Raw genomic sequence first — 17,348 nt, 5'->3', positions numbered from 1 at the left:
TAAAAATATGGAAGAAATTCATCTTATTGTTATGATATTATTCATCTAGTTATGTTATGGGTTTAATATTGGATCATCCCATTAAAGAATAATGATAAGAAGTTCATAACTAAGATTACAATGGGGATGATATTTATTAGAATTTATTTTTAATATTTAGAAAAAAAAAACCTTAAAATAAATACTATATCTAATTATTTTTTCTTTCGGATGAAAATCTAAACGATCTAAGATTGAAGTAATGGACAAGTATGTTCATGGTCAAAATCGATAATTTTATGGTAGAATGATCGGGCTCTAATCTTCAATCTAGACATTCCAACTAAGTTGGTATATATAAACTAAATTTCAGCCTTATGGTAGAATTCAATTTTTTAAATGTACATCAATTCCAAAATTTTCTCTTATACAGCTTTTTAAAAAATATATAAAATTGATAATAAAAATAATTATAATAATAAAAGTGTTAGGGCTTAAAAAATTGATTCAACAATGAAATGGATTTCTTTTACTTCCTAGGCCCATTTTCTTTTTGAGAGTTAATGGGCTATTCCATTAGCCCACTAGCAGTTCATAAAAACGACGGCGTCTGTACTCTCTGGGCTTGGTGATGGAATTTACTGCCTGAGTTTGACAGTGTCACATGGACGAAGCTTCTGAAATAAAGATAGAGAAAGAAAGAGAGACAGGAAGACCACAAACCTCATATAATTCCGACGGTTGAGCCCAAAACTATTTCGTCATTATCATCTTCTTCTTCGCTCTGTTTCGACTCCAAACATTAGTTTTAAGCATTTTAAGCCAGTGAATTTTACAGCTTAAAATATGTCAGCGTAACAAACTCTCTAAGCAAAGCCTCATGCATTCACAAGAGGAACCATGAATTTGAAATAATAATAATAATAATAATAACAATAGTAGATATAGACAAATATCAAATGGATTTTATGCTACAAGTACATCGTTTTCATGTATATAATTATTTAAACTAAATGGTTAAAAGGTATTGTTACAAACTAAAATATCCGAAAGAAAAAATATGATTATTGTAACTCAATTGAACAATAAAACCAAAATTTTGGAAACTAACATATAATTAATTTTGGGAATTGATAGAGGAAACTACGGTGCGATCCGTTTCTATGTAAATTCCATAATAACGGACGCTTTTTAAAACAAATGTCGACTTTGCTATTTATGTATATGTACAAAACAAAATCGATATTTTTTTTCAAAAAATATCTGCTTTGGTGCAGATTTCCATAAAAACAGACCACACGGTAGTTTTTCTATATATACATATATGTACACGTATTTGCACATATAATACAATGCAATTGTTAATTAATGGATATTTTGCAATGATCAGGATGCAACTTTCCAGGTAATTGACATACAAACAAAGTGGGTTGCTCGTGTGTCATTTAATAAAGTCCTGCTGCCAAATGATGAAGAGGAGATGATGGCTTCGACCAAAGAATTGAACAGGACAATGGACGAGAATGGGTTGCCAAAGTGCTATGCCCATGTCATCAAGTCAAATGGGGTAATATATTTTAAATTAATTTGTAACTTACTTAAATTTTTTTCTAACTAATTTGTGAGACCATTTAATTTATAATTTTTTCAATTAAAGTATATGCATATTAGGCCTAGGCACGGTTCGGGTTGGATCGGTTTCACCTGAAAAATCCAACTGAACTGATCGTTCGGTAAGCTTTAAAATTGAACCCGAACCGAACCGATGTGAGAGTGGAACTGCATATTTAACTGAGTAAAACGGATCAGTTTGGTTCGGTTCAAGTTTTTCGGTTTGGGCTTATAATTGGGCTTCTGAATTTGGGCTTGTTCGCAATTTAGTGGGTCTTAACTTTTTTTAGGCCTATAATTTTGAACCTATTTTTGAACTGGTCGAACTGGGCCTATTTTTGGGGCATAATTTTGGGCCAACTTTCATATCTATACTTACCTGTCTCATCCAACGTTTTAAATATGAAATGATCAATTTTTAGGTATCAAATGGGCAGCTTTTTTTGTCTAATGGGCACATTTGGAGTGTTGAACGTTTTTTGAACCTAATAATCAAATTATAGTTCTTAAACAAATAAACAAAATTGCATTTCTGTATTGTTTATACATTTGCTGCTGCATCAAATATAGGCAATTAACTAAATATTAGAAGCTTACAAGTTACAACACATATACAAATTAAAGATACTAATGTTTAATAATACAAATATAAATTGATCAAGAATTAAACATATATGAAAAGAAAAATTGATGATTGAGAAATGCAGTGTCACTACCAATGCCACAGCCAAAATTGAGAATAAGAAATGCAGACACAAAACACAAGTATCAAAATAACAAATTACAATTCCAAAGTGCCACTGCCATTGCCATTCCAACAGCCACTGCCCTTCTCCTATTGCCACTGCCAAATCCTCCAAAAATTTGAAGCCACTCTTCTATTGCCACTACCAAAACCTCCACTGCCACTGCTACAAAGCCTATAATCACAAAGAAACCAAAATAAATCAAACCAATACAGTATTAATTTAATAATATGATGATTATTAAGAAATGAAAAATAAAACAAAGAGAGTTACTTTGGTGCTGCTGTCAAGTTTCAAGTCTATCCACTCCACAATGCACAATCAATCCTTTTTGGTGCTGCTGTTAGGAGTTGCTGCCACTGGTTGGCTTTGGCATAGGTTTTGGAGTGACAACAAATAGAGGCAAATATTATAAAAACAGTAAAAAATAATACAATTTGCATATAAACAAAAACCTGCCTCTGTTACATATTATATTACCTGCATCTAGGCTTTCATAATACTCGATTTCTTCTAAAAAGAATCTGTCCAAACTTGGAGAAGCATTAAGCCAATTTTGACAATATATCAAAGTCTCCACCATTTTAGTAGTCAAAGAGCTTATAAAAGGATCAAGTATCCTGCCTCCAGTGCTAAAAGCACTCTCAGAAGCCACAGTGGAGACTTGAATGGCGTATACATTCTTTGCAACCTTCTCTAACACAGGATATTTCTCTCCATTGACTCTTCACCAATTTAAAATATCAAAACCCTTATTTAAACTAGATTTACAAGGGTCGACCAGATACCTATCCACATCATTTTTTACCTCTTTACATTGGTTTTGTTCTCTCTTCTTCAAATAAGCAATCCAAACCCGGTCAGCATAGTTGGCATGTTCTAATCCACTACTATTACAATTCAAACTAGTTCCACAAGACTCAACACCAATGGAAGATTGGCAACTAGTATCTGAACCCATTTCTCTTTCATTATACCAATTATACAGCCTCATTAAAGTCTTTTTCAAACTGTTTATCAATTTAGTAACCATACTTTCATCATTATCATAAAGCATCACATAACTAAATGACACATAATCCAACTTATATCTTGGATCAGGCACTGCTGCAATTAGAAACAATTTATTGACATTTCCCATGGAACCCCAATATTTATTATATTTTTCTCTCATTTTCCTTGCCATAACACACAATCGGTCATCCTCACTAACACACAAGTCATCCAATTGTTTTTGTATGGAAGAAATTTGATGGAAATAGATATTGGAGGTAACATGCAGAGAGGCATTAAATTTAAGAGTCACATCATAAAAGCCTTTAAGAAATTGGACAAAAACTTTGGCATCATCCCAATGCCAAGCAAGAGGAGGTTCAACCTTCTTTCTATCACTATCATCCTCTCCAAAATAGGAAGCATAATGTCCATCTTCCTCCTCCATTCTATCAAAGACTTTTTGAAATTTCAAAGCCGACTCTAACATTAAATATGTGGAGTTCCATCTTGTTAGAACATCCAAACATACTAAAGTTTTGCTATCAATTTTCTCTTGACTTATACACCCTTTAAATTTTTGCAATCTAGAAGGAGAGGATCTAACATATCTCACAGTATTACGAATGCTAGCAATTGAGTCGTCTAATTCTTTCAAACTCTCACACACAATCAAGTTGAAAATGTGTGCACTACATCGAATATGCAAAAAATCAGCATCCAATACACAACTTTTCCAATGTACCATTTTCCTCTTAAGATAAGCAATTAGATTATTGTTTGCACTTGCATTATCAAGGGTTATGATGAACACTTTCTCAATACCCCAATCATGCAAATAAACCTCAATTAGCTTTCCAATTGCCTCTCCTTTATGATTAGGAATCACACAAAAACTTAAAATTCTTTTATGTAACATCCAATCATCATCAACATAATGGGCAGTCAATGACATATAACAAACATTTTGAATATAAGTCCATGTATCAGTTGTAAGGCTAACTTTTTGTTTCTTTGCAACAAACATTGATCTTAAAGCCACCTTCTCATCCAAGTACAATTAATAAATGTCCTTCACGATGGTTCTTTTAGATGGAGGATCAAACTTAGGACATGCAACACTGCAGAAGTGTCTAAACCCACAGCCTTCTACAAAACCAAAAGGCAACTCATCCAATATTATCATTTTGGCACATGCCATCCTACATGCATCTTTGTTGAAAACTGTAGCTACCAAACTGCTGCCACTACCATCGGACTTCCTTTCAAAAGTTAAGGTCTTTTGCTTTTTTTCATCTACCTTGTAAGGATTTTTCAGACATTGCTGCAAATGGTTCCTTAGGATACTAGTTCCACACTTCTTAGAACCACATGCATAATCCTTATGACAATATATGCATTTACATCTAGGGTCATCAGGATCACTATCTTCTATTTTGACAAAGTGATCCCATACATCACTTGCTGGCCTAGAAGGTTTTTTTCCCCCCCTAATGAAGGTCGTGGAGGTAATGTCGATTTGGCATCAGACGATTTAGGTTTTGACAGTGGTGGTGGACCTGATGGTGATGGACTTTGGCCTATTGGGGTTTAAGAGGAAGGTGCATTAACTGATGATTGGGAATTTGGATCCATTAGGACACTGCTTACATAAGAGGAAACAAACAAAAACAAGACAGCAATTACACAACACTTCAAGGCAAGACATGTACTGGTTACAATGCAATGAACTAAAATAAAAGAGAGACGATTTTGAAGCTTTGAAAAAATTGCTGTCACTTAGACTCCTAGTACTCAATAATGCTTAACAATTAGAACCAATCAGCTACTGTGTGATACAATATTGAAACATAACTAACTGGCTGGTTCCTTAAAAAAAATTGCACAATTCCAACTACAAGCATGCAAAAACATTGTTTAAACAGTCCTAATTTCAACTTCAATTCAATTCCACAATATTCAACAAATCTACAAACATTACATATTTAACAGGAATTTCAAATTTCAGAGTCACAAATACTCTGAAAATGTAAGCTAACATGTTTAAAATTGCACAACTCCAACAACAAACATGCAAAACCTTGTTTAAACATTTTCAATTTCAACTTCAATTCCATAATATTCCACAATATTAAGAATTGCACAATATTCAACAATTCCACAAACATTACAAATTAAATAGCAATTTCAAATTTCAAAGTCACAAAGACTCTGAAATGTAAACTAACATACTTAAAATTGTACAACTCCAACTACACACATGCAAAAACCTTGTTTAAACAGTTTCAATTCCTTAATATTTCACAATATTTAAAAATTGCACAATATTCAACAATTCCACAAACATTACAAATTAAACAACAACTTCAAATTTCAGAGTCACAAAGACTTTAAAATGTAAGCTAACTAGTTTAAAATTGCAATTTTAGGAATTCAAAGTCACAAAGACTTTGAAATGTAAGCTAACCTTCTTAAAATTGAAATTTTAGAAATTTTGGAGTCACAAAGACTCTACATGCAAGCAATCTCACAATTTGAATTCAAAATTTCATAAAAATAGAGTTTCAAAGACAATTCACAAATACAATTTAGCATTTCAAATCCATATGAAATTTCACACTAAAACCATATGAACTGTCGTAATAAAACTATTTTATAACCAATTCAACATTTCACAGAGACAATTCAATTTCACAGAAGCAATTAATTTCTGAATTTTGAATCAAATTCAGAGTCACAATCAAAGGGAGTCTAAATTCTGAAAGTCAACTCAACTTCAACTACAATCTATCCATCCACAACCATTGAGAGTTTGAGAGAACAGAACACCTTACCTTAAGCTTTAAGCACAGAGCCAATGCCACACACAAGCATGACATAGCCTCCCACGAGCCATGGAGCTACCTCACCCTCATTCTTGAATCTATCAACTTGAATAGTCAATTTTCTCAAAAATTAAAATCCAACAGTCAGTGAACAAGTAATGTTTAAGAATTGAGATCATAAAAAAAAAAATTTATAATTTTGAAATAGTGATTTTTTAGAAATTAAACGCTAAAATGAAAAAAAATTGGGGAAAATGGAAATTTGCAAAATTACCTAAGAAATAACGTTATGGTTGATGACTAGATGATGGTAATCAAGGTTGTTGATGGTTTCACAGCCACTGGCCCACCACAAAGTGTAAAGGTGATAGAGCTAGGGTTTCAGTCAACCACCTAACCTGAGAATGGATAGATTGAAGTGTGAGAAAGTGAAAGTGAGAGTAAAAAGATAGAAAGATTTAATTTTAGAGTAAGAGATAGAGATAAAGAGAGATAGAGAGAGTGAAGAGGTTCGATCGAAAGGGTGAAAATTAAAATGGTGAGAGAGATTGGGAGCGAGAGAATGGAAGAAAGAGATAAGGAAGATTACTGTCGATCGTCGGAGAGATGGCGGGTGACTGGAGGAGCTGCTCGTCGGTAGTCGCTGGTGATCGAGAGTGATAGTAAGTTAGGGTTTTTTTCAAAGAGCTTTACCCTTTTTTTTTTTTTTTTTTTTCCCTTCAGAGGAAGAGAGTGAAAGAGGAGGGGTAGATTGAGAAAGGCCCGACACCAGTGAGATAGAGAGTGTTTTTTTTTAATTTTTTAAATCAAATTATTATATATATATATATATAAAAATGTAATTATATATATTTTATAATATTTTAACTTATTCGGTTCGGTTCGGATGGTTTAAGAATATCAATTTTAAATTCGAAAATCGAACCGAACCGTCATTTATTCCCTCTTAGACAAACCGAATTGCCCAACCGACCCAAACCCATCCGATCCATAAATGCTTGATTCTATCATATTTATCGGTCCAGTTCGGTTTCACCGGTTATTTGCCCACCCCTAATGCATATTTTCATACCTTAGAATTAATTGATCCGCGTGCTATAAACAAATTGTGGGGTTTTTATATATATGGATGATCTTGGGCACAGGTTTGCGTATAAAAATTGGCTGCTTGCTCAGATTGGACAATTGCCACCAATGGAGTGGAAAGTTCAAGTTTATAATGAAACAGCTAAGAACGTAAGAAGAATGCAACATGGATACAAAGATAGATTGGATGATGCATATTTGGGAGGCATTGCTTAAGGTAAACTCCTATTAATTAATACATAATTATATATATATATATATATATTTGTGTGGCATTGTGATGTATAATATGTATAAATATATTATTCAACTATACGAGGTATATTCTCATATAGATAGTCCATGGTTGTGGTTTGATGAAACTGTAATTTATTAAATTTCAATGAACATTAACACCTTAATTATTTTATTTTCTTGAAAATGATTTTCCTTCAATTGTAAGAACCGTTGTTACAATTTCCAAAATTAATCATGAAATTCGCTTGCCCTTTTGAACACATTTTTTATTGACAAGATCTTCATAAAATACTTTTTTTTTTTTTTTGTTTAAATCGTAAAATGCATTTAATTATTGATGCCACATTTGCAGCAAAAGTGCCACCCCATAACACTGTTCATTTTCCTCCATCATATTGCAAGTGAGGTGCACATGACAAGAATATAATGGATAAATCATGATTCATTCCCTTTCTTCTGCTTTCTCTATCTCGATTTTTCTCTCTGAAATCTAAAAAATAAAAAAAGAAAAATTAACCAAAAACAAAAATTTAAACTGTGTGCGAGAACTTAAAACTATGGGCTAGTGACTCCATGGGTCAAAAATGGTTGATTTTCATGGTTTGAATTTTTTTTTTTTGACTCTTAATCGGCTGCAATTTTTTTAAAAAAATAATAATAAGAAGAAGTACTTTCTTGACTTTTAAACACGTTAATTTATCATAAGGGAATTGTCAGTGAAGGTGGATCCGAAGAACAGGGAAAAGAATCGCTCCCACCATTCAGAAACGGAACCACGTAGAAGAAGCAAATTTTACCTCTAACTATCTTTTGCTTATTTGTACAGATTCATTTATAAATTTTTATCGATCAATTTTAAAAACTTAATTATTCTAATTATATTGTAATAGCAATATATAATTATAAAATATAATTTTTTAATTTTATATTAATTTTAAAAGGGTTTAATTTAATTAATAAAAACCTACAAATGATCTTAGAATTCTATCATGATAAATTGAAAATTAAAGATAAGGTTAACGATGACTTTCTAACAACGGGAGTTTAAATGTAATTATAATTATATAATTACGACAAAACATTTATACCATATATAATACAATCCCATTTCTACTTCACCAAAAATAAATAAATAAATAAATAAATCCTAATTTTTACTAGGAATTACCAACAACGTGACGTGAATAACTTGTCTGGACAATTTATTCACACCAGAACAAACAACTTGCATGAAAAATTAAGTTGAAAAAAAGTTATTAGCTTTCAAACACATGGAAATTCGATGATTGGAGTAGAGGGGCTAGGACACTAGAACAACTGTATGAGAACTAACCGTATAAAGCGTGACATTTCTATAGGAAGAAAAACCCAAAAAAAAAAAAAAAAAAAAGATTCAGAGAGCTAATTCGGCAATTCCAAATTGACCAATGGGACGATCAGTAAGAGCAGCAGTGATCGGAGCCGGCGTGGCGGGACTTTGCGCGGCGCGTGAGCTTCAGCGTCAGGGTCTCAAAGTTGTTATCTTCGATAAAGCCGATAGAATAGGCGGCACGTGGATATACGACCCGAGAATCGAATCCGATCCTCTCGGTCTCGACCCGACCCGTGAAATTGTCCACAGCAGCCTCTACCGTTCTCTGCGCACCAACCTCCCCAGACAGCTAATGGGTTTCTTGGACTACCCCTTTCCGAATCGACAAAATGGGGACCCGAGACCTTTCCCGGGTCATGAGGAGGTGCTCTATTTCCTAAACAAGTTCGCCGACGATTTCGGACTCCGTGAGTTGGTCAAGTTCAATTCGGAAATCGTCCGAGTTGCCCCAGTTGACGAGACGAAGAACGACGAGTGGTTGGTGGAGTGGAGGACTCGGGGGAGCGACTCATTGAGCCGGGAAGTGTTCGACGCGGTTGTTGTGTGCGTCGGAAATTTCACTGAACCAGAGGTCCCGACAATTCCAGGTGAGGCCAATTCGATATAAGGTTATGATCCTGTGTTGTAATGCTCACTGCTTAATCATGTTGCTCAATCAGTCTACTTTGAATTTTACCGACTTTTTTATTGGTGGGTGTTGTTGTGGTGTGATCAGGCCTAGAGAACTGGCCTGGGTATAAGCTTCATAGCCACAACTACCGCGTTGCTGAATCATTTCGAGGCCAGGTACGTACAATATGGTGATAGTAATAACAGCCACGATCAGTGTGGTTCAAGTGCCAAGTGGCAAATTTTGATTTGTCCGACTAATCCTTTCTTGTTAGTAAAACTGCCTTCCATATTAGATTGTCATACTGAGGAAATTGTGATTCATTTGCTATAATTGCATAAGCCCATTAAAATGTTGAAAATTTCCCATTAAAATGTTGAAATTTTTTTCTCTTTGTTTGATTTTTGTACTGTATACTGGTTAATTAAAATACAAAATTTTTAACAGACAGTGGTTGTAATTGGATTTGGAGCTAGTGCCTTTGACATCTCAAGAGACATTGCTACTGAAGCCAAAGAAGTTCATATAGCCATAAGAAAACCAGATGTACAAGTTGGAAAGTTGGAAAGCCACAATAACATATGGCACCACAAGATGGTATGTTTTCCATTTTGCCTTCTCAGCTTACTGTATTTTTGTTTTTTCCTTTTTTTTTTGGGCTTAGCCATAAAAACTGAATTTTTATGGGTTCTTTGGTATTTTTTCCAGTCAGCCAAACAAAAGACAGAAAAAGCATGTTCCCATTAATATATCAAAATTTTTTTTTTTATATCTCTGTTTCTTTGGCATTATGGTCCATAACCAGTTTCTAGTTAATAAGTAGATATTTAAGGTATAATTTGCTAATCCTTTAAAATTCTTATCTTATAAACAGATAGAGCAAGCTTATGAAGATGGTTCAATTGCCTTTCAAGATGGATCCTTAGTTTATGCTGATACCATTGTCTATTGTACAGGGTATGTTCCAGATAACTTATTCTCATTTTCACCCCAGTTTTATTGAATGGTTTTCTGCTTTCTTTCCTCTTCCTCAAAAATGAACTTGAACATACTAAACTGGTGTTGTACCATTGCAATGCATTTTCACAGGTATAGATACCATTTTCCATTTCTTGAAACCAAAGGAATTGTAACCATTGAGGAAAATCGAGTTGGGCCATTGTATAAACATATCTTTCCTCCACGCTTGGCTCCCTGGCTGTCTTTCATTGGAATACCTTTTAAGGTTGGTGGTAACAAGTTTTCTTTTACCCAGTTGTGCTTTTTAGGTTTAGCAATATTTTGTAACTACACCAAATCTAGTTAAGTATGAGATGAGCAGCTGACAATGGAGGTTGTATTTTGCTATTAGAATGCAGTATTCCCGCTAGTTGACATACAATCCAAGTGGATGGCGCGTGTATTATCCGGTAAGGTGGCGCTGCCAAAGGAAGAAGAGATGATGGCCTCGACGAATCAACTATACAAGCAAATGGAGGAGAATGGGGTGCCAAAGTGCTTTACTCATGCCCTTCATCCATATGAGGTATATCTAATATCTTGCTTTCTTTCTCACTTGAAAATTACTATATGAAGTATTTTTTGAGTCTAAAATTAATCCGATTGCTTTAAACAAATTGATTCTTGTAGATGGAATACCAAAATGGGCTGCTTGCTGAGATTGGGTGGCCAGAACTAGAGGAGTGGAGAGGGAAAGTTTATGCAAAGAGCATCAACTTCATAACGACTATGCATGATGGATACAAAGATCAATGGGATAGTGCTTATTGGGAGGCATTGAGTGATTCATAAGGTTTTTTATTAGGCATTCATTTGAGTTGGGCTTAAGCTTAACAGAGACTTTCATCCTCAAATCTCAATAGTTTATTTGAGGTTAATACTTTTGTAGAAAATAACTTTTTCCACAAAAAGAAAAAAATAATAAAATGATAAAAAGAAGAAGAGCACAAATTGATTCTTGTTTGTCAAAGTACATTCTTTCAAGGAAAACAGTATATCTTTGCCAAGTAATGAATGAGTTTTTTTTTTTTTTTTTTTTTTTGTGGGTAATTGAATCCTTTAAAAAGTTAAAAATGACTTTCAATTCCTAAACATCTTCTCTATTGGCATGGTTTTTTTTTTTTTTTTTTTTTTTTTTTTTTTTTTTTTTGGGATCATTACTGGCATGGGATTTTATTTAGTTTCTTTTATAAAAGAAATCTAAAAATAAAAAGCCAACTAAAAAGGAAGAGAGCCCAATATTATCAATATTTGAAAGCATATTGACACAAATAGTCTTTTACCAAAAAAATTCCAAAAACAAAAAAAAAAAAAAAAATCCAAATAGAAAAAGTAAGAAGAAAAAACTTTCCACCAAATTACAATTAGGTAACATTTTTTTCTATTGTTTGGTAATCACAATTCCGTAACCTTCACTTCTTGAACCTAAACCCACTTTTATAGTACAATAATTTTTCACAATAATCAAACAAAAACTTTCCCAGTAAATCTTATAATGTCTCTCATATTTCAAAATAATTTCCAAAAAAAAAAAAAAAAAAAAAGAAGAATATATTTCATTTTTACTTTGAATATTATTCATTTTCCTTTTTCAAATTTTACTATTTCTAATCAAAACGTCATGGATTGAATAATCGTAATGGTTGAATCTTTACTTAAAAAACGAAAGCACAGAGCCAATCGTTTCAAAACAAAGAAAACAGCTTTTAATTACCTTGTCAGCTTAGTTTATCAATCCACTAATCAATCAATGTCTCGGTCCGTCAAAGCAGCCGTGATCGGAGCCGGCGTGGCGGGGCTCTGCGCCGCCCGGGAGCTTCGGCGAGAAGGTCACCGAGTCGTCGTTTTCGAAAAAGCCGATAGAATAGGCGGCTTGTGGTACTACGACCCAAGAGTGGAATCCGATCCACTTGGAATCGACCCGAACCGCGAAACCGTCCACAGCAGCCTCTATCTCTCTCTCCGGACTAACCTCCCCAGACAGATGATGAGCTTCTTGGACTATCCGTTTGCGAAGCGAGAAACCGGTGACCCGAGAGCTTTTCCGAGTCACGAGGAGGTGCTTCGGTTCTTGGACAAGTTCGCCGACGATTTCGGTCTCATTGAGTTGGTCAGGTTCAACTCGGAGGTCGTTCGAGTTGAGCGAGTTGAAGAGAAGGAAAACGAGTGGTCGGTGGAGTGGAGGACTCGGGGGAGCGACTCAGTTAGTCGAGAAGTGTTCGACGCGGTTGTCGTGTGCACTGGAAATCAAAGCGAGCCGCAGCTGACTGCTGTTGCAGGTTAGTGAAATTATGACTTTTTTGTTGACTTTCATCGGATTAGCCAATAATATATGGGAGCTTTTTGCCGAATAATATATGGGAGTTATGGTCTGCTGTAGTGAGTCTATTTAGGATGTACATGTGTTTGATTCTTATTCGGTATGAGGTTGGGACTGGGACCCATAGGCTTTGCTTTTGCTCTGCTCAGCTCAGCTCGATTTAGTTGCACACCAAATCAGTAATTTAAGGAGAAATGGATTTTACACAAATTATTTTCAATTTTAATTTTCGCAGCCATAGAAACAATTGTCTTAAATTGAATTTCGTAGTCTCCATATTTTATTAGTAATTTTTTTTGTCTATATGTTTTTTTTTTTGTTTTTTGTTTTTTTTTTTTTTTATGTTGAATATTGAATGATTAATTAATTTTTCCATGGAGAGACTTGTATATTTCGATCTTTTTGTAAAAATATTGTATAAATTGTAATCATGATTGAATATATGTACTTTTTTATGCCTCAATTGAATACGTATGGTTATAATTTTCTTTTTATTTTCTTTTATTATTTTTAATAACACTTTGCTTGGTCCTGTAATGTGACTAGGCATAGAAAAGTGGCCGGGGTATCAAATTCACAGCCACAACTACCGTGTTCCTGAACCATTCAAGGATCAGGTATGTAAAAATATATATAGTTATAATCCTCCATCTCATTTTCATTGTCTCTGTTTTTGGTTCTGTATTATTCTCTTGGCTTTTGCCATTAAGTTCTTTGATTGGTTTTGCTTTTTGTTTTTTTGTTCTTGTTTTATGTTTTTTGTTGTATACAGATTGTAGTAATTATTGGGTATGGGCCAAGTGGTTATGAAATCTCAAGAGGGATTGCTACAGAAGCCAAACAAGTTCATATAGCCACAAAGATCCCAAATGTACGAGTCACACAGTTGGAAAACCACAAGAACATATGGCTGCATATGATGGTATATATACCATGCATATATATTACCTTATACTATATATTAATATTAAAAACTAATTAAATTATGTCCAATGGGGAACATTTTGGTTGTTATTAAATTCATCCCCTTTCATAGGAAAGGTCCAGTATTGAAGCCTCTTAAAAAAAAAAAAAAAAAAAAAAAAAAGGGATTTTTATGCCAGTAAATAATAGTCATATTTGAAAGTCATTTCTTCTGCACTGCATATATATTTGCAAACTTTACCATAACAAGTAAGATTTTAGCTGTTTGTCTCTCTCGCTCTCTCTCTTTAGCACAACATAGTCCCCAATAATTTTTCTCTACATTTTGTGACTTTTTTACTTGTATATTTTATCTATGTTATGCTGATTGTTGAAAGTGGCATCTTAACAGATAGAACATGTTTGTGAAGATGGTAAAGTTGTGTTTCAAGATGGATCCTTTGTTTATGCTGATACCATTCTCTACTGCACTGGGTAAACTCCAAAATAACTTTTCTAGTTTTGTCTTTCTATCTATCACATATTTTTCAATTTGTTTGTAAAACTACAAAATGCTAGTATATATTACATGAAGTGTATATAGCTGCTTTCACTGAATGCATGAATTCTGCTGTATTTTCACAGGTACAATTACCGTTATCCCTTTCTTGAAACCAATGGAATTGTCACCGTTGAAGAAAATCGTGTTGGGCCATTGTTTAAACATGTCTTTCCTCCACGCTTAGCTCCATGGCTGTCTTTCATTGGAGTAGCTTATAAGGTTTGGTGGTAACATGTTTCTTTTACCATTTTCTTCAGATTATCCTTAAGAATCACTTATGATAGTTTTAAAACTCATAAGATGATTTAGCCCCAGTTTCTTGCTAGTTACTCCACTGTTGGTTAATAACATGCACATTGTTACTGTTGGTTTTTGTGCAACTATTGCTTTTAAGATTGGTGACCTTTCGTACTTAGAACTTAAGTGGTGTCAACAATTGGAACGATTGATAATTGATGTTTTGTTTTGCAACAAGCAGGACATTGGCTTCCCATTAAGGGACTTGCAATCCAAGTGGGTTGCACGAGTGTTATCTGGTAAGGTGCTGCTCCCAAACGAAGAGGAGATGGCAGCCTCAACTGAAGAACATTATAGGCAAATGGAGGAAAATGGGGTGCCAAAACGCTTTACCCATGCTCTTTATCCAAACGGGGTATTGCATCTCCTCGCGGTCATCATTTTGTGACAGGAATAAACGTTGTTTCTTTTGTTAATAGGCTTTGATACAACGTTAACTTACTACCATTCTGAAAATCTTAAGCTGTTAGATTACTTAGTTGACAAAACAAATAAAAAATCGAGCTATGAGATTGAGTATAGACATTTTTAGAAGGTGACATACTATATACATACAACTGTTTTAGCACATAAGGCAAATTTGATAAGCAGAGCTTTTAGTTACATATGAAGAGAAAAATGTGAGAATGTTAAAAGCTATTAATCATAATCATGTAAATAATACTTACGGTCATTATGTGTATCAGCTGAATATATAATATCATTGAGAAAATGCCTCTCATACTTTAAAAATTAATCTAAATGCTATGAACAAATTATAGAGTAGTAGTCCTAAAGTGGCTGCATGACTCATCTGAATTATATTGGCAGAATGAGTACCACAATTGGATACTTGGTCAGATTGGATTGCCCCCACAGGAGTGGAGATGGAACTTGTTGGCAGAACTCATCAAGAGTTCATTAATAGCCATGAATGAGGGATACAGAGATGAATGGGATGAAGATTATTGGGACTCAGTCATAAAGGTCTGCCATTTTTCTGTATATATATATATAATATGTTTCAATTTGCATTCTGTTATTTTACAGTTTATCTAAATCTCTCTCTCTCTTTCCCTCTCTTACTCTCTCTTTTTATATATATATATATATATATACATATATATATGCATATAAACATATACCAATGGCATGCCCCGTCAATTACGTGTAGTCAACTGAATATACCGGATGGATTGCATGTAACTTGGATCATGTAACACATCATAGCCGGTGGGTTACATGCCATGAACCGGGCAATCCCTCAATACCAATGGCTTGTTAGCGTTTTTTTTAGCAAAACTCTGTATATATATATGTGTGTGTGTGTGCGTGCGTATATATATATACTGAACTTGATATGATCTAACATATGATTAAAATCACGCCTGTTGAAGGAATCATCACAGCCACTGGTGAATGAAGATGAAGCAAAAAGAGATTTTTGAAAACAAGGAGCAAAATAGCCCTGTGCAAACTCAATGAGCTCTTGAGCTTTTGATAGCTGATAAAAAAGTGGTATTCTTCACTTTTTGGCAGTCTTGAAAATCAGAGGGGCTCTATATATTCAAAGAAGCAGTTACTGGTTTTTCTTCCTTTCCATTTTTATTATTATTAACAATGATCAACATTTTATGCTGTAAATTACAGTGAATTAATTGGTGACCTCAGGTAATATGATATAATTAATTAAGATACAATCGAAAACAAGAATAAAATTAATATATATCAAAGCGGGTAAAATGATAAAACATAACATTATAAATAAAATATGTTAATCAAAAACCTGAAAACTGGTTCATTCTATGTATCAAGATTTTTGGAAAAAGGTTTTGATAATCTATATCCTAGTTGTAAGATTCGATGGAGTTAAATTAATGACTTAGATGGTTTGTCAATCATCTCAGATAGTATCATCATTAATTTTGTTTTGTTTCTTCGGCACCAAGGCAGAAGAAAGATATTGTTGGTATAATTTTCTCCTCTTTATTGGTGGCAAGAAACTTTGATGTGCTCCAAGTCCAGCACATGAAAAGGATCAGCAATAATGCAAATGCAATTACCTTTGCAACCTGGGAAAGCTAAAACAAAAACAGAGAAACTAACAATTATCAAAGCCAATAAACAAAATTCTTCCATCCAAGCTTTTCACCTCAAGCCATTTACCTTTTTGTTTTTGATCTTCTTGAAAACTCTAATGAACTTGATAAGCTTCATCAGAATATAGCAGATATCCAGCAAAAAAGCTCTCCATATGAATCTCCTAAACGCAAACAATGATGGTTGTCATCATTCAAGAACATGATCACAACCGTCTATTGCTTATGAAGATGGTTCAGTTGCCTATGAAGATGGATCCATAATTTATGCTGATACCATTTTCTATCGTACTGAGCATATTCCAGATAACTTCTTTTAATTTTTTCCCGCTGTTTTATTGAATGAATTTCTGCTTTCTTTCTTCCTCCTTAGAAACAAACTTGAAGATACTAACTGGAGGTTTGCCATTATTGTACCATCGCAATGCATTTTCACATGTACAAATACCATTTTCCATTTCTTGAAACCGATGGAATTGGGGTTTCATTGTATAAACAAATCTTTCCTCTGCGCTTAGCTCCCTGGTTCACTTTCATTGGAATGCCTTTTAAGGTTGGTGGTAACAAGTTTCTTTTACCAAGTTTTGCTTTTACGTTTGGTAAATTTTTGAACTAAACCAAATCAAGTAGTAAGTATGAGCTATTCAGCTGAAAATGGAGGTTGTATTTTGCTACTAGAGAGCATCAATGACATGATGACCATGCAAGATGGATATAGAGGCCAATGGAA

The 17,348-nt window shown here is 33.9% G+C and overlaps 3 protein-coding genes across 4 annotated transcripts; 2 read left to right on the top strand and 1 right to left on the bottom strand.

Moving 5' to 3' along the window:
* Positions 1-2,266: 2,266 nt before the first annotated feature.
* Positions 2,267-6,231, bottom strand: LOC132800628 (zinc finger BED domain-containing protein RICESLEEPER 2-like). The gene is made up of 3 exons (XM_060814788.1): positions 2,817-6,231; positions 2,610-2,703; positions 2,267-2,510 (listed from the first exon to the last, which is right to left on the bottom strand). Exon 1 carries the CDS (start codon positions 4,354-4,356, stop codon positions 3,064-3,066), a length of 1,293 nt encoding a protein of 430 aa, XP_060670771.1. The 5' UTR covers positions 4,357-6,231; the 3' UTR covers positions 2,267-2,510; positions 2,610-2,703; positions 2,817-3,063.
* Positions 6,232-8,782: 2,551 nt separating this feature from the next.
* Positions 8,783-11,431, top strand: LOC107417885 (flavin-containing monooxygenase FMO GS-OX-like 4). Its single transcript, XM_016026538.4, has 7 exons — positions 8,783-9,436; positions 9,565-9,635; positions 9,907-10,056; positions 10,334-10,416; positions 10,549-10,684; positions 10,811-10,984; positions 11,089-11,431. Exons 1-7 carry the CDS (start codon positions 8,905-8,907, stop codon positions 11,248-11,250), a joined length of 1,308 nt encoding a protein of 435 aa, XP_015882024.2. The 5' UTR covers positions 8,783-8,904; the 3' UTR covers positions 11,251-11,431.
* Positions 11,432-11,726: 295 nt separating this feature from the next.
* Positions 11,727-16,219, top strand: LOC107417888 (flavin-containing monooxygenase FMO GS-OX5). 2 transcript variants are annotated; one of them, XM_060814078.1, is made up of 8 exons: positions 11,727-12,737; positions 13,325-13,395; positions 13,551-13,700; positions 14,094-14,176; positions 14,327-14,462; positions 14,722-14,895; positions 15,351-15,506; positions 15,929-16,219. In XM_060814078.1, exons 1-8 carry the CDS (start codon positions 12,098-12,100, stop codon positions 15,965-15,967), a joined length of 1,449 nt encoding a protein of 482 aa, XP_060670061.1. In that variant the 5' UTR covers positions 11,727-12,097; the 3' UTR covers positions 15,968-16,219. The 2 variants fall into 2 exon arrangements, with proteins under 2 accessions (XP_060670061.1, XP_015882028.3); XM_016026542.4 differs by having other exon boundaries at positions 11,731-12,737; positions 15,917-16,219.
* Positions 16,220-17,348: the final 1,129 nt, after the last annotated feature.

The sequence above is a fragment of the Ziziphus jujuba genome, chromosome 2, assembly GCF_031755915.1.
Source record: "Ziziphus jujuba cultivar Dongzao chromosome 2, ASM3175591v1".
In the NCBI taxonomy this organism is placed as follows: Eukaryota; Viridiplantae; Streptophyta; class Magnoliopsida; order Rosales; family Rhamnaceae; genus Ziziphus; species Ziziphus jujuba.
This window is presented reverse-complemented; position numbering and strand designations above follow the sequence as displayed.

Coding starts and splice junctions, on each gene's coding strand:
- LOC132800628 (XM_060814788.1), bottom strand. CDS start 4,356: ATGTTTGTTGCAAAGAAACAAAAAGTTAGCCTTACAACTGATACATGG.
- LOC107417885 (XM_016026538.4), top strand. CDS start 8,905: ATGGGACGATCAGTAAGAGCAGCAGTGATCGGAGCCGGCGTGGCGGGA. Junction 9,437..9,564: donor AGAGGTCCCGACAATTCCAG/GTGAGGCCAATT, acceptor TGGTGTGATCAG/GCCTAGAGAACTGGCCTGGG. Junction 10,417..10,548: donor ACCATTGTCTATTGTACAGG/GTATGTTCCAGA, acceptor GCATTTTCACAG/GTATAGATACCATTTTCCAT.
- LOC107417888 (XM_016026542.4), top strand. CDS start 12,098: ATGGTTGAATCTTTACTTAAAAAACGAAAGCACAGAGCCAATCGTTTC. Junction 13,396..13,550: donor CTGAACCATTCAAGGATCAG/GTATGTAAAAAT, acceptor TGTTGTATACAG/ATTGTAGTAATTATTGGGTA. Junction 14,177..14,326: donor ACCATTCTCTACTGCACTGG/GTAAACTCCAAA, acceptor GTATTTTCACAG/GTACAATTACCGTTATCCCT.